Here is a 16,211-nt window from a genome sequence, read left to right as displayed (position 1 = left end):
CATTGTAATTAATGTGCACTTGGCAGCCTGTGACTGATTTCAGAAAAAAGAAAAATACCTCCATTGGTGGGGATGCCTTAACAAGAGACTGTTACACATAAAGTCTCATTTAGATTTCTTAATTTGGGACTAATTGTTGCAGTCACATTAACTGGAGCATTGCCATAAGGCACATAAACAGGTATTTGAAAGACTAAAATTTCAGCATTTGAATATGGAGACATTATACCTGCATAAAAGACAGCACTTATGGAACCTCTTGTAAATTCTGTTTCACAAAAACCTGACAAAATAACAAAATATTTAATTTTAACAATGAAATTCAAAAAATTATCGAGGGATGTTTCAAACATTCAGGCTACCTTCCGCTTTGGCCCACTTTCCTCCCCCCCCTCCGCTAACAACTTGTACTAGAATTTTGCACACCCATTTCCTACGCATTAACCTATCAGTGGATGATCACTTCCCTGTAGTCTGATCCCACAGCATGGGGCAGTGTGTGCAACTGTCACAAGTCACAACCGTGTATGGTGCCATCATATGAGTATGCCCTGCCAATGGTGACTCTACCACCTGACCAACCCGAATCAACACAAGGAGTACATGCTAGCGAGTCTGAAGGTGTTACCTTTGGCAATACGTCCAGAAAATACCATTTGCAGAGAGACTTTGTCTGTGAACCTGCATGTTCAGGTTACTGATAAAATATGGTCTGCATTTAGTTGTTACTGGCTCACCATCAAGCAAGTAGATTTACTGTGGGGTAGATCTGCTCATGAATATACCTGACAGGAAGTGGAACAGCACATACAGGAGGAGGTAGGTAGGGAACCCACACCATGTCCTTAAAAGTAGTCTAATAAGGATGCTCTTGTTAACAGAATAATGAGCAGAAAGTAAAGGGGAGTCTAAACTTGTAATGCAATCACTGCTTGTAGTTTGAAAAAGAACTAAAAGCTGTACCTTTTCCTTACATGGTGCCACTGTTCCTTGGGCACTTTTCAAACAACCTGCAACTCAAAATTTTAGTTTTGCATACATAAAAGTTAACCCAATAGCGGTGTTGCTGTATGCTTTGGATTCCTAAATAGGGAATAAATCACAAGTCAAGAAAAGAATCTTAAAACTGAAGTTAAGATGTCATCACAGAAATTGCATTGTTAACACAATGTCATAAGATGGCTGAAATGCTTGGTTGATTGCCTTTTTTGGTATTTCAGAACGTATCATAATTTTAAATGTTCTCGCACAGATATATTTCTCAGAAAACTTATCAACAATAGATCTCTTAAAAAGCACTGTAGTGAAAATTAAGAGAGTGTTGATGATCTGGATAAAAATGGCACAGTGTTTCTGCTCAGGTTTCAAACAGAAAACATTGGAATGGAAAGAAAGCAACGGGCCTGCCAACAATCCTGCAATCTACAGAATGTTCCTTCTTTCATAACACATTAAATCTGCAGAACAACTCAACCTCCAAAAATCAACCCGGGGCAGGGCGAGGATGCTCACCTCATTTTCATACAATACAATTGCACGTCATCTATAAAGTTTGTGGTCCAAAAGTCTATTATGTGCAAACCTGCACTTTTAAACCATTTTAGGAAGAGACATCACCTTGCCGACAAAGGTCTGTATAGTTAAAGCTATGGTTTTCCCAGTAGTGATGTATGGAAGTGAGAGCTGGACCATAAAGAAGGCTGTTCGCCGAAGAATTGATGCTTTTGAATTATTGTGCTGGAGGAGACTCTTGAGAGTCCCATGGACTGCAAGAAGATCAAACCTATCCATTCTGAAGGAAATCAGCCCTGAGTGCTCACTGGAAGGACAGATCGTGAAGCTGAGGCTCCAATACTTTGGCCACGTCATGAGAAGAGAAGACTCCCTGGAAAAGACCCTGATGTTGGGAAAGATGGAGGGCACAAGGAGAAGGGGATGACAGAGGACGAGGTGGTTGGACAGTGTTCTGCAAGCTACCAGCATGAGTTTGACCAAACTGCGGAAGGCAGTGGAAGACAGGAGTGCCTGGCGTGCTCTGGTCCATGGGGTCACAAAGAGTCGGACACGACTAAATGACTAAACAACAACAACAAAGGAAGAGCCTGACGGATCAGGTCAATGGCTCCTCAAACCCAGCATCCTGTTCTCATAATGGCCAACAGATGCCCATGGAAGCCCAGCAAACAGGACCCAAACACAACCACATTCTACCGCCTATGATTCGGAGCCATTTGGAGGCTTTCTGCCTCTGACAGTGGATGCAGAACATAGTCAGTGTGGCTAGATTGAGGTTGAATCCTGACAAGATAGAAGTACTGTTTTTGGGGGACAGGAGGCGGGCAGGTGTGGAGGATTCCCTGGTCCTGAATGGGGTAACTGTGCCCCTGAAGGACCAGGTGCGCAGCCTGGGAGTCATTTTGGACTCACAGCTGTCCATGGAGGCGCAGGTCAAATCTGTGTCCAGGGCAGCTGTTTACCAGCTCCATCTGGTACGCAGGCTGAGACCCTATCTGCCTGCGGACTGCCTCGCCAGAGTGGTGCATGCTCTGGTTATCTCCCGCTTGGATTACTGCAATGCGCTCTACGTGGGGCTACCTTTGAAGGTGACCCGGAAACTACAACTAATCCAGAATGCGGCAGCTAGACTGGTGACTGGGAGCGGCCGCAGAGACCACATAACACCGGTCTTGAAAGACCTACATTGGCTCCCAGTACGTTTCCGAGCACAATTCAAAGTGTTGGTGCTGACCTTTAAAGCCCTAAACGGCCTTGGTCCAGTATATCTGAAGGAGCGTCTCCACCCCCATCGTTCTACCCGGACACTGAGGTCCAGCACCGAGGGCCTTCTGGTGGTTTCCTCACTGCGAGAAGCCAAGTTACAGGGAACCAGGCAGAGGGCCTTCTCGGTAGTGGCGCCTTCCCTGTGGAACACCCTCCCACCAGATGTCAAAGAGAACAACAACTACCAGGCTTTTAGAAGACATCTGAAGGCAGCCCTGTTTCGGGAAGTTTTTAATGTTTGATGTATTATAGTATTTTAATATTCTTTTGGAAGCCGCCCAGAGTGGCCGGGGAAGCCCAGCCAGATGGGCGGGGTATAAATAATAAATTATTATTATTATTATTATTATTATTATTATTATTATAGTACCCACAGAGAGCCTTATCATCCATGAATTTGCCTAATCCTCTTTTAAAGCCATCAGAGTTGGTGGTCATCACTTCCACTTGTAGTTGTAACTATGCAGTGTGTGTGGAGCAGCACTTCCTTTTCTCCCAACCACGCCTCACCTGCCAGTGAAATTCATAATTCTAGAACCAGAATTATCCAACAAAGATGCATGGCAAGAAATTGAGGACAGGCAAAAAGGAAGTACTTTGTTTGGAATTTGTTACAAATTTAGTGGTGATCAGCTGATCAGCTATGTAGACAGCTTTTATATATAAGTTTAAGTTTTTTCCTATTTCAAAGGGATCAGATAAATTGGCATTTGGCTGACCACTGTGGACAGGGCCAGATTTAGGTTTGATGAGGCCCTAAGCTACTGAAGGTAATGGGACCCTTTATATGTCCAGCTGTCCTTTGTCAACAACAAATTGCCTCTGTTTTTTGTGTTGAATATATGCTATATGGAAATGAGCAAGCCAGTGATATTTTAGGGAGCAGGCTAGCAGGTGGGGCCCATTACTTGTTAGAACTCCTGCTCCATTATTGCAGTCATGGGATTTTTGTCTATCACATAACAGTATATGTTTTGACTCCACAGAGTGGGATACGACGGAGACAGGATGTTTGTGTTACTGTGTTCCCTGAAGTGGGATTATTGTCCTTTGTTCTTTTTCTCTTTGCTGTCTGATGCTAGAGAGAGAGGGAGCCATGTTGCAGTGCTCCGTGTGTGTTTATATGTAAATAAAAGTAGATTAGCCAAAATGCTGAGTTGCTGAGGTCTCTCACGCATAATGTGGTGTCGGTCGGCATCGGTCGCTGCGATGTTCGGGCTGAAGAAAGCTTTTGAAGCTCCCGAACAATCGACCAGGAGGGAGAGAACATGCCATTCAGGTATGTGTCTCTGCCAGGGTCCTACTCAAGTGTAGGCTGAACTCCTGACATTACGTACATCATAGGAGCCTACACAAAACACTGTTGCTGTATGTAGGTTTTATTTTATTTGCTTTTTATCTTATATTTTGGAAATGTACATCCAGTTGTTTCCCCCCCTTTAATCTTTTGGGGCGGGCCCCAAGAGAGTGGGGCCCTAAGCTATAGCTTGTTTTGCTTATACGTAAATCCGGCACTGACTGTGGATAACAGGATGTTGGGTAAGATGTTCTTCTGATCAAGCAGGGCCTGGATTTTTGTTTTTAAAGTCATAAATGGTTTAGCACTAGCGTGCTCTTTGAAGTAAAGCACCTAATCTTCAGAAGACATAACCTTTACAAAAATTCTGGCCACGTGTAATTTTATTTTCTATTGTGGAAAGAGGAAACTAGCTATGGTAACCTTTGCACATCATTTTTTGCTGTGATGTTTGGTATCTGCCTTTGCCAAGATATAAATCACTTTTGTTCCTGGTGTCAAGAAATTTAGTACACTAAATTCATCATAAGAACCTTAAGAAGAGGAAATAGGGGGAACTCCCCATTACGGAAAGAAAAGCGCAGATGCTGTGCTTGATGAAATAAAGCCTGATTCCTCCGTACCTGGTCCTCATTTCCAGTTTTCATCACTTACCTGTGAAAAATGGCAGCAGTAAAATTTAAACTGTTGCCGAAATACAGACAACATTGCACAAGCATTCCTAATGCTCTTTGTTGATCTAGCACAACAAAGGAAAACAAAATACCCTTTCTTCTTTTTTGAACTATATTTCAGCATTGCTTCAGGTTCAGTATATAATATAGGTAAAGGGACCCTTGGCCATTAGGTCCAGTCGTGGCCCACTCTGGGGTTGTGGCGCTCATCTCGCTTTATTGGCGAGGGAGCTTCTGGGTCATGTGGCCAGCATGACTAAGCCGCTTCTGGCGAACCAGAGCAGCGCACGGAAACGCCATTTACCTTCCCGCTGGAGCGGTAGAAAACTTCACTGCAGAAAACATTGGAGAAATGCCAGCACAGTCGTGACAGATGTGTAAACTCTGAAGCACAGTTACTTCTACCCACCTTGCGCAGTCCAAATCAAGAAAAAGAAAGTGATGTCCTCATAGTTTGGATGAAGAAATGTGTTAACATTTCAATGGACTAAGATGAACCTAGATTTGATTTTCCCTTTGTCATCCTAGCAGATAAAGCTAATCTCAGAAAAGTGTTTTTCATGGTTTATACTCAAATGAGCAAATTATGCTATTAGTACAACCACACTAAGCAGATGTGTTTTAAAATCTCACAGGACAGGCTTGTGAATAGCAACTTGTCTGGTCCCCTCTGGTAAATAAGAATCCCAGCTAGGTGATCATTCAGGGAAGCCGCTAGAAATTATCCATTATCATTTGAAACCATTTTCATTTATAAACCTTCACCATCAATGACCATTAAATCCTTTTTTCAACCTATCAGCATGCATAGCAATGTTTTCTTGCTGTGAAGGCACAAATCCCTTTAGAAAATATATTGTGAACCTTTCAAATGGATACTATTTAGCTTCAAATGGCTTTACAGAACAAACAATTTTTTTGAGAGAAATATCAGCCAAGCTTTCTACCTCTTTTATGTCATTTGGGGTTGAGTTTTGTTACTTTACCTTTAATAGGCAGTGTCAATTAGTTTCCTTGACAATGATGACTACTCCTTGCTATCAACCTCTTAATAGCATACTAGCCAATATCCAGTGTGAGCTTCCTCAGAGCAAATTGACTGTTGCTTAATGGCAAGTTTATTTATTTCCTACTTTGCTAAGCAAAAGTATTTTGGGGTTGGCAGTCTTGGCTAACTTATTTGCTGGGCTGCAATTTCAGTCCCACATACCTCAACAGTATTTCAAAACTGACACGAGGAGAATACATTTTGGCCCACTGTGGACTGAAATTACCCCTCTCTTTTGCCTTAAGGTGTCTTACATAGCATAGTTACCATTCTTTACTAACTACTTGTGTAACCCTGTCCCCTCAACCTCTTTTTCATTTCCAGTGGATTTTCAGCAGGTTCCTGCTTTACTAAGCTTACCGATAAAACGTAGTGTAGTCCACAGTTGAGTGGCACGTCTGAAAATCCCATGCTTTGAGTTTCTGGCATTCCCGATGGGCGCGGAGTTTTACTCTCACTGTTCCTTGGCACAGTTCTGGAAACTGTTTCTTTGGAGGGCGAGTACAGAATTCATTCGACTCCACACGCCACGACTCGGCAAAGTCATCCACATCAAACTTGAAATTCCCGTCGCCTCCGATCAGGTCGTCTCTCTTGTGTCCATTGTAGTTGCCACATAAGCCACAGAGCCTGCCCTTAAGATGTGGTGGAGCCATGACTTCCACAAAGCTGTCTCCATCCCAAGAGATTTCCAGGCCTAAAAAAGAAAGCAAGAAGGAAAGAAGCTAACCTGTATCAGTGTATATACAGCATGTGAACATGTGCAGCTACCTTATATATTGAACTGGAACATTGGTCTATCAAGCCTAGCACTGGCTACTCTGGAGAGCACCAGTTTGGAGGATTTCTAGTCTGAGATCTTTTAAACTGGAAATGCCAGGGCCTGAAACTGGGACCTAATGCCTTCAAAGCATATGTTCTGCCATGGAGTTATGTCTCCTCCTACACACACCACAGGTAAAGGTAAAGGGACGCCTGACCATGTCATGACCGACTCTGGGGTTGCGGCGCTCATCTCGCTTTATTGGCTGAGGGAGCCGGAGTACAGCTTCCGGGTCATGTGGCCAGCATGACTAAGCCGCTTCTGGTGAACCAGAGCAGTGCACAGAAACGCCTTTTTCCTTCCCGCTGGAGCGGTACCTATTTATCTACTTGCACTTTGACGTGCTTTCAAACTGCTAGGTTGGCAGGAGCAGGGACCGAGCAATGGGAGCTCACCCTGTCACAGGGATTCGAACCGCCGACCTTCTGATCGGCAAGTCCTAGGCTCTGTGCCACAGTGCCACCCGCATCCCGGACAGAACATACATATGCATAAATCTGTGCAAAACTGGCTCAGAAGGGAAATAAGCTAGTTTTTCAAAAAAGATCTGGTAAACACCTGTGCCTGACACCCTGAATAGCCAATATTTCACAGTGCTTTTCTTAACATATGAACTCAAAATGGCTTGAACGTGCCAACATGTTTTATACTGAGGCAGACTTTGGATCTATCTATCCCAGTATTGCAACATCCCAGTCTAAGCATGCGTGCTCTTGTGCAGCCACTAATATCAGGAGCAAAGTATTAGACGTGGAATTCACTGTGAGGAATATGAGCCCTTTTAGTTAAAGGGGAAATTATCTGGATAGTAATATGCTTCAATTACACACTACTGAGTGAACCATTACACGCCATGTTTGCCCAGTCTCTGCCAAAACCAAGACAATGATGCTTGCTGTAGTTTACTGAGCTGAGAGAAGAGACAATCGGAATAACAAGAGAATCACATTTTAGTCAATTTAAAGCATCCAGAATGGCTCTCAGGAATTCAGTGGAATTTCATAACTCAGCTGGCAGTGAAGAGAGACGCTCAAGATGCTTTTAATTAGAGCTTATGAATAATGCTCCTCTTGTGAGCATTCCACAGACAGCCACAAACATTCTCCCCCCCCCCCCATCTTGCGACTCTGATGAGCAAGCCCAGAGCTGAGGCTTTATTTTGTAGGGGACAAAGAAGCAGGTGTATGAGTTTTTGGCTCAGCAGGATATGCTGTGATAGCCTTTAAATGCTTTCTAGATGTTGACTATGCCTCACGTCAATCCTTTGGTTAAAGGAGGCAATATAAATGATCAACCGTGGAAGGCCAAGGTATGGGAAGCAGGATATCTGCCATGATGTTGTTGTTGTTTAGTCGTGTCCGACTCTTCATGACCCCATGGACCAGAGCACGCCAGGCTTCCACTGCCTCCCGCAGTTTGGTCAAACTCATGTTGGTAGCTTCAAGAACACTATCCAACCATCTCGTCCTCTGTCATTCCCTTCTCCTTGTGCCCTCAATTTTTCCCAACATCAGGGTCATTTCCAGGGAGTCTTCTCTTCTCATGAGGTGGCCAAAGTATTGGAGTCTCAACTTCAGGATCTGTCCTTCCAGTGAGCACTCAGGGCTGATTTCCTTCAGAATGGATAGGTTTAATCTTCTTGCAGTCCATGGGACACTCAAGAGCCTCCTCCAGCACCCTAATTCAAAAGCATCAATTCTTCGGCGATCAGCCTTCTTTATGGTCCAGCTCTCACTTCCATTCATCACTACTGGGAAAACCATAGCTTTAACTATATGGACCTTTGTTGGCAAGGTGATGTCTCTGCTATACATCTTTTTTTTATCTTCCATACATCTTTTAAAAAAGCACATAGAGAAGTGCAGGTGGCATAATTTATGGGGGAGAGGAAAGAGGTGGTGTTTAACCATTTCCCCACCTGCCACTTACACCCCCAGCCATATCATATTCTGCCAGGATTCCTAGATACGTTTGCTGCTGCTGTGAGAAGGGTTGTAGGTCAGTGGTCAAGCACTGCTTTGCATGCAAAAGCTCCCAGGTTCAATTCCTGGCATCTCCAGGTAAGGATGGGAGAGACAACCTGACTGGAACCCTGAAAAGCCACTGCCATTCAGTATAGACATTACAGAGCAAGATGCACCAATGGTCAGACACAGTATAAGGCAGCTTCCTATGTTCCGCGGGTGGCGCTGTGGTTTAAACCACAGAGCCTAGGACTTGCCGATCAGAAGGTTGGTGGTTCGAATCCCCGCAACAGGGTGAGCTCCCGTTGCTCGGTCCCAGCTCCTGCCAACCTAGCAGTTCGAAAGCACTTCAAAGCGCAAGTAGATAAATAGGTACTGTTCTGGCGGGAAGGTAAACGGCATTTCCTTGCGCTGCTCTGGTTCGCCAGAAGCGGCTTAGCCATGCTGGCCACATGAACCGGAAGCTGTATGCCAGCTCCCTCGGCCAATAAAGCGAGATAAGTGCCGCAACCCCAGAGTCGGCCACAACTGGACCTAATGGTCAGGGGTCCCTTTACCTTTTTATATTCCTAAGAGTGGCTGGGGGGAAGGAAGGAGAGGAAGGGATGAACAGGGGGTGGTTATCTATCTATCTATCTATCTATCTATCTATCTATCATCTATCTATCTATCTATCTATCTATCTATCATCATCTATTTATTTTTTAAATACATCCCACTTTTTGTCAAGGAATTCAAAGCTGCTTTTGATTAAGTCAATCCTGCCTCCTAGATCTTGCGGAAAGTTGCCGCCTTAGTCTGGCAAGTAGGCACCATTTATTGGAAAGAAGCAGGCCGGGGTATTTATAATCATAGAGTTGGAAGGAGCCTTGGAGATCAGCCTCCTTCCTTATGAGTAGATCTGCCCCCAAGCAGGCACTTCAGGCTGCTTTTTGAAAAAGGAGGCTGGGATTGTTGTTCATGAACAGATGTTCTTTCTAACCATCTGGTGGGTGGAAAGTTGGCCCATCAAATTCAAATTCATTTCAATTTGACACCCATAGATTAAACTTTGAAAAATAAAAATAAAACTTATTTAATAAAACATAGTCAAGCATCTTGAAATTTTAGGATTCAGCAACCTCAGATTTCTGTGCCGTCCCATTTACCTGTTTTCTTTAAAGTAGCTACCAGATGTTCTCCACTTCCCAATTAAATCATGCTTCAGGTTTGAATGATGCAAGATGCACATGCACACAAAAGACTGAATCCAGTTGCAAAAGCAATTCATTTGGGCAGAAAGCAAACCCAGACAGATGTTACGCAAGAACACCACACTTCAGGGAGGCACAGAAAACAGCTTTCCTTGCACACTTGGGGTTCAATATCACACCAGTTTTTGGTTCAACAAGTAACTTTCATGCAGGCCATGTTGGCTGGTGGGTTTGCTAAAGCCTTCTGGATTTGTTTTGTTTTACTGAGTTTGTTTGGGTTGGACATGTTTTACTGAACTCATTCCCTACTCTACAAGCCCCTCTGGCACAGTGCTTGCTTATTCCTGATCTCTGCTTTTGCCGTAACTACAGCTGAGATCAGTTGTTTTCAAACTGTGTCCTGGGGCTGCTTCAGAAGCGTTTTGGGGCTGTGATGATAATCCTAAGGTTCACTTGGCAAAGTTACTGTCATTTTATAAGAACCAAACTCCACAATGGCAAAGCAGTCAATTCTGTGTTTATTGCCCACGTCCATTAACTAGGCAACCAATACCCTGGAATCCCCAGTTTAAACACCTGTAAGCCTTGACACCAGGTGGAGGAGCGTCAAGTAGAAATTTTCTGATAATTCAATTTCATTTGATGGGGATGGGAAAGGGAAACCTTTGTGTTGGCAAAAGCTTCCCTGGTTCATTTTACACAAACTTTGCCTGTGTATTGTAGCATTGTAAGACATGGATTGGTTCATCAGAGGTGGATAGACACTTTTGTCAGATTCTGATATAGTTTATTCTTTTTAAAAAGGTGAGCCCAGGAAATTATCTGAGAATTTTTCCTGAGGCATGCATGAAGAGCACAGCTTCATTCTTATGCTGATTCTGATGTTTTATATAAGGATGGAAGATTTTTTTTTTCAAGTCTGCATTTTAAAGCCAACCAACCTAATTTGCTGGTCTGAATTATATGTGATTTGGAATACAGTAATCTATTGGATTTTGCATTTCTCTGAATTATATGATACTATCAGTTTTTGAAAACACACACACAAATGATTATTTTACAGAAAAAACGTGCAAAAATGCTTATTTTAGGGGGAATGCACTGAAAAGTACAAATTTGTATTTTGGGGGAAGAATGCATGGCAAATGCATACTTTAGGGATCAATGTGTCCAATTTAAATATGATTTTTTGTGCGTGGGTGAATTCCCCTCTCCACAAAAAATATCCAGAACAGGGACAGAGTAGACCTAAAACTGATCACATTCAAAACTGGCATGGAAGGGAAATGGGGAGATCCTCTTGCTTTTGGTTTAAATTGTTTATTATTATTTTACTGTAACTGCCTTGGGTGTTGCTTCTATACTGAAAGAATGGGACACAACTCTAATGTAATGTAATGTAAATACCACCAAAGCTTATAGAGCCCAAACAAAACAAAAGCAGCCATATGCTACATGTCACACTTGTGTTACTACTTGAGAACCAGGGCACTCATGTAGCCCCACCTGCTTTGGTTGTCACTTTCAAGAGGTAGCCTTCCAAGTCGATGTGAAAGTGTGGCGTGTCGTAAGGTAGGGATATCCGTGTCCCGTTCCACTTCACTGTGAGGTGCTGGTGGAGGCTGATGGTACTGCTGCCCAGCACAAGGTCTACAGATTTTGTCCAGGAGAAAGAGCGAGTCCGTCGGGCATCGTTCTTCACCAGCACCTGGAAGGGCGGGGTAGAGGAGGAGCAGTCTTTCGTCAAAACGTACTGACATGTTCCCTGAAAGTTAAATGTCCGTCCGTCAAAAGTGTTGTAGTGGGGGTCTCCAAATACAGTGCAAACTCCAGGCTCTGTAGGTGAGTGAGAAACAAAAGCACCATCAAGACCAAATGTTATGCTGGGAAAAGCAGGTATTAAATGAATGCAAATGGCCTTCCAATATTTTGGGCCACTTCATAAACAATGTGACTGAGGCATATATCTAAAAAACGTGTGTGTTTGTGTGTGAATGAGACAAACACTTGAAAGAAGACATGAAAACCATGCATTTTCTTTCAAGGGTACACTCAATGAGAAACCAAGCACTGCTGTCATGAAATGGCCCTTAAGTCCTGGAATGATATAGATTATCAGCACCCACTATAGGATCCCCAGTATACTGTTGCAGCTGTAGAAAATGGTAAGTGGAGGTAGAATCCATGAATTGTATATTGCAGCTCTGGCAATATATAGGATTGTTTGGAGGGGGTGTTTTCTCCCTCTTTCATAATCCTAGAATTTGAGTGTCATCCAATGAATGGTAGAAGATTGAGGACTGACAACTAACACTATATACAGCATTCCATGTGTAGTTGGTTTCATCACAAAGGTAAAGGAGAAGTTCTGCATTGCCACATAATAAAGGAAAAGGCAACTGGTGCTGTGCAATCTGGATTAAACATTGCTATTCTTTGGAAGAGAAGAAATTCAAGGCAATGGAATCTATTAACGCCACAGCCCAACACAGAATTAAGTGCATTTGAAGATCCCACTGAAATAGATGGACTTTTAAGCATGCTTAATTCTGTACTGGATTGTAGCCTAGACTCTCAAATAATTACTGCCAGAACTGCTTTAAAAAAACAAAAACAATTTATGATGTCCCAAATGAACTGATTGTATGAATTGGAGCGGTGAAGCAATAATTCATAGGAAAATCCTGGCTTTCGTTTGTCTGATACATTTAACACCAATGAATCACCATAATCAAATTACAAGTGACAGTCTCAAAATCAGAAAAATGGAAGCAATTGAATCGAACTGCTAAAAATTCAATAAGAAAAATCAACAGAAGCAGCACTGAAACCTCAACTCTTCTCAGTCTTTATTACTATACACTCGTACCTCAGAAGTTTAACAGGATCCATTCCGGAAATCCGTTTGACTTCCAAAATGTTTGGAAACCAAGGCGCGGATTCAAACTGGTTTCCAATTGCGCAGGTGCACTGGAAACAATAGCGGAAGCTGCGCAGGACGTTTGGCTTCCAAAACAAAACACGTTCAAAAACCGGAACACCCGATTCCAGTTTTTGATTGTTCGGGAGCCAGAATGTTCGACTCCCAAGTTGTTCTGGAGCCGAGGTACGACTGTATAGTCCTTTAGTATGGTTTCTGAGGGCACCTGCCCTCCTCCTCCTGATGTTGTTCTTCTGAGGGTTTCCTCTGGTCCTCTAGCTGGCCACACATTGAGTCCATCTGTCCTAGACATGAAGTGGGCTGAATTACCTCACACCTCACTGTGTGGCGTCCTGTCCTGTGGACCTTTACAGCAAAAGGAAACTTAGTGTGACCAAACTTTCATCAGGAGACGGATGGACATAGGAATTGGGAAGAAGCAGTGGAAATGATGATTAGGTCCCAATTTTTCTGGGTACAGCCTCTGGGGTCAGGAGGTCTTTCCCTTCATCCCTGGTGTGAAATGTCTGTCTCCAGTTACTCAATGCTGAGGGAGCTTAAGCACTTTTAAGTCTCACTGATTTGAAAGAGAGAGTGAATCACATGCTTAATTCTCTCCCCTTCAGATGAATGTGACTTTAAAATGCATGTGTTCGGTTTTGCTGTCAAAATATCCTCTGTGCTCCATTGACTTCACTAAATGAATACCCTTTTCCAGATTTACAAGGCATGGGGCCAAGCTGTATACCAACATATGCACTGACATGCAGTAAACGGCCATTTACTTCACATTCCCAGCACTCACAATCCCAAATCAAGATCATACAGTTTACTTGTCCCTGGACTTGGCAGTCTCAGTTTAGGAGCTCATGATGCGGTGAGTTGATACTCTAAATTACTTAGCTATTGGAAAGAGTTCTGAAGGATTCTTGGACTGTTTTCATGGTATCTAATAACCCACATGCCACAACAGAAAAGAAAGAAATGACCATATTAGGAGGATGGCCCTCTTGCATGCGGGGAGAACTGGAATTCAAGACTCTCGCACAATCTGTGCAAAAGGCAGCGGAGGAAAGACGAGCCAGAACACCAGAAGAGTCAAGTTAATTCCAAAGTGTCCAGATGTAACAGACTCTTGAGGCAGGGCTTGCAGCTAATTTACAGCAGCCAAGGAAAATATTATATAAACCATAACTAAGAGGGATTTGGATGCTTTCTGAGTAAAACTATGACATTAAAAAACAGAATGGAGAGTAATTTGTTCACACATACATAACTCAACGGGACTTGGCTTTTCAAAAACCAAAAATGAAACACAGGAGACAGTTGGCCAAAATGTGAATTAGGCTTCAGCATCAAAGCAAGCTGCAGATCCTTAAATCAAATGGGGGCAAACATTAATTTGAAAGCTAGGAATATCACAGGCAGAATGAAGCTGAATTGCATTCCTCCTGGTGTACAAAAACAACAACCCAGCAACACATGTGTCTCAACACATTTATACAGGGTGGCTCAAAAGTAGGTATACAGTTGAATCAATGAAATTAATTACAACAGATTCTATGAGTACACTTAACTGACACAAAACATAGTTGGAAAGAATAGTGGAGTCAGATAAAAGGATTACTTTTCTTTACTGATATTGTGAATGAGGATTGTGAACTTGAGTCAAGAACTTTTGGGATAGCTTCACACTCGGTGCACATGCCCTGCCAGGAATAACTTATACAGTTGTGCAAGTATCTTTAAAGATCCATGTATGCATGTCTGGAATGGCCAAGACCCCCAGGAACATGTATCCGGAATTTAAAGATGCATATATGTTTCGCTCATCTGCAATTTACATGTTTATTGGGTGAAGATTCAATTCAATTGGGGTTTAGGCCCAGTTTTGGCACAGATACTGCTCTGGTTGCCCTGTGTGATGACTTCTGTTGGGAGAGAGGCAAGGGAAACGTGTCCCTCTTAATTCTCCTTGTGAGGCACAAGGTTATCAGAGGTATTTGCTGCTAGACCACTAAAACTTTGATTTGTCAACAAGAACACCACAAAACAATTGGATGGGAAAGTAAAATGAATAATAATAACTAATAATAATAATAATCAAAGATAGTATTTTTTTTTTTGTTTCTCGTGGGATCCACTGGCTGTAGTTGTTAGTTGTGTGCCATAGGTCAAGGGACCCATTTTCTTTAGGATCTGTTTTGTTTAGGATCCAACTTCCTATTCACCCACCTTGCCTGAGGGCATAACCTGCACAAAACATTATATCTCCTTGTTGTTATTCCAAGTGCTACTGCCCCGAACCACAAGGCTTCTACAGAGAGAGGCAACCCACCATTCTGGAAAGGCCATTTTATTTTGGCACCTTGTCAGGCCTTGCTGACTTCCAAGAATAAGGAGAAGGAGAGTCTTCATCATTCCGTTAGATTAAAAAGTCAGTGGTAAAGTCGGCTATTGTGTTTTGAACCCTTCCACTGTCACTGGAAAAGCTTGTAGCGATTTCAGTGGGCATCAGTACAGAAACACAAGGCGGTCCATTTTATTTCCCAACACCTCAGATGAGTCACTTTCCCACAGCTACAAGTACAATTTGTTCCTAATGAAGCGACTGCACCACTTGGCATATCTCTGCTGTTATTTTACAATGATGTGCCCACTGCTTGGTGGTAAAGGCACATTGCCTCTGGTTTCTCACATGCTCAGGGCTCTTGTTTATATAATACACCAGGGAGCATCATGCAACAATTTAAGTTAATTGTTTTTAATTCAACCAAAATTACATACCAGCGAGATTTAAAACATAGTTCTTTCAAAATTCAGTTAAAATATTTCAGAAAGAGCAACTCCTATACTCAGTGTTTAATCCCACTGACTTTCCATCTATAAATATTTTCATTATAGCCCAGGAAAACTACAAGCTGCATTAAATTATGTGGAAAATCATTCAGTGGAGTTTCTCTCATTATCATTCTGGTATTTTGCAACGATAAATTGCACTGTACACTGTTTAAATCTATGTCCAATTAATGGACTAGCTGTGATTGAAAGGATAGTCCGGGTGAATATTTTTAGAAATATTCACCTGTAGTAATTCAAGCCACTGTCAATCATAACCTGTTTCCAGGGTGGTGTCCAAGGAATTCTTCCCTTTTCGATGTTTATGGGCTGTTCCCTTTTTCTTTTCTCTTTTGTATATTCTTCTGTACTCCAACATATTTCCCATACACCATATTTTGCTTTTACCAGCCTTTAAATTGTACCTCCGTGCTGCCTTATAAATCACGTTGGAGAGACTTAGCATTTAGCACTTGCTTTCTTTGGAGAAAGTAGACCATTGCCCTTTCCAATAATATACATTCACACCTTCGCAAATGAACCTGGGTCTCTTTCATTTCCCCAGGAATATTTTGAAACATCAAACCCCAATCCAAGAAGTTAGAGTTATTGACTCCTAGTTCCAGACTATTTCTTCAGCGTCTGGGATTGTTGTCAAGGGTTGTCTTTTGTG

The 16,211-nt window shown here is 42.6% G+C and overlaps 1 protein-coding gene across 1 annotated transcript in view; it reads right to left on the bottom strand.

Moving 5' to 3' along the window:
- Positions 1–16,211, bottom strand: part of BMPER (BMP binding endothelial regulator) — a 177,280-nt gene that overhangs the window by 47,752 nt on the left and 113,317 nt on the right. The window contains exons 12-13 of the mRNA XM_080975869.1: positions 11,287–11,616; positions 6,161–6,497 (exon numbers count right to left, since the gene is read on the bottom strand). Coding sequence (XP_080831995.1) covers positions 6,161–6,497; positions 11,287–11,616 — 667 coding nt within the window. The remainder of the gene's footprint in view (positions 1–6,160; positions 6,498–11,286; positions 11,617–16,211) is intronic.

Source organism: Podarcis pityusensis, assembly GCF_964106645.2.
Source record: "Podarcis pityusensis genome assembly, chromosome: 12".
NCBI classification, from domain to species: domain Eukaryota; kingdom Metazoa; phylum Chordata; class Lepidosauria; order Squamata; family Lacertidae; genus Podarcis; species Podarcis pityusensis.
This window is presented reverse-complemented; position numbering and strand designations above follow the sequence as displayed.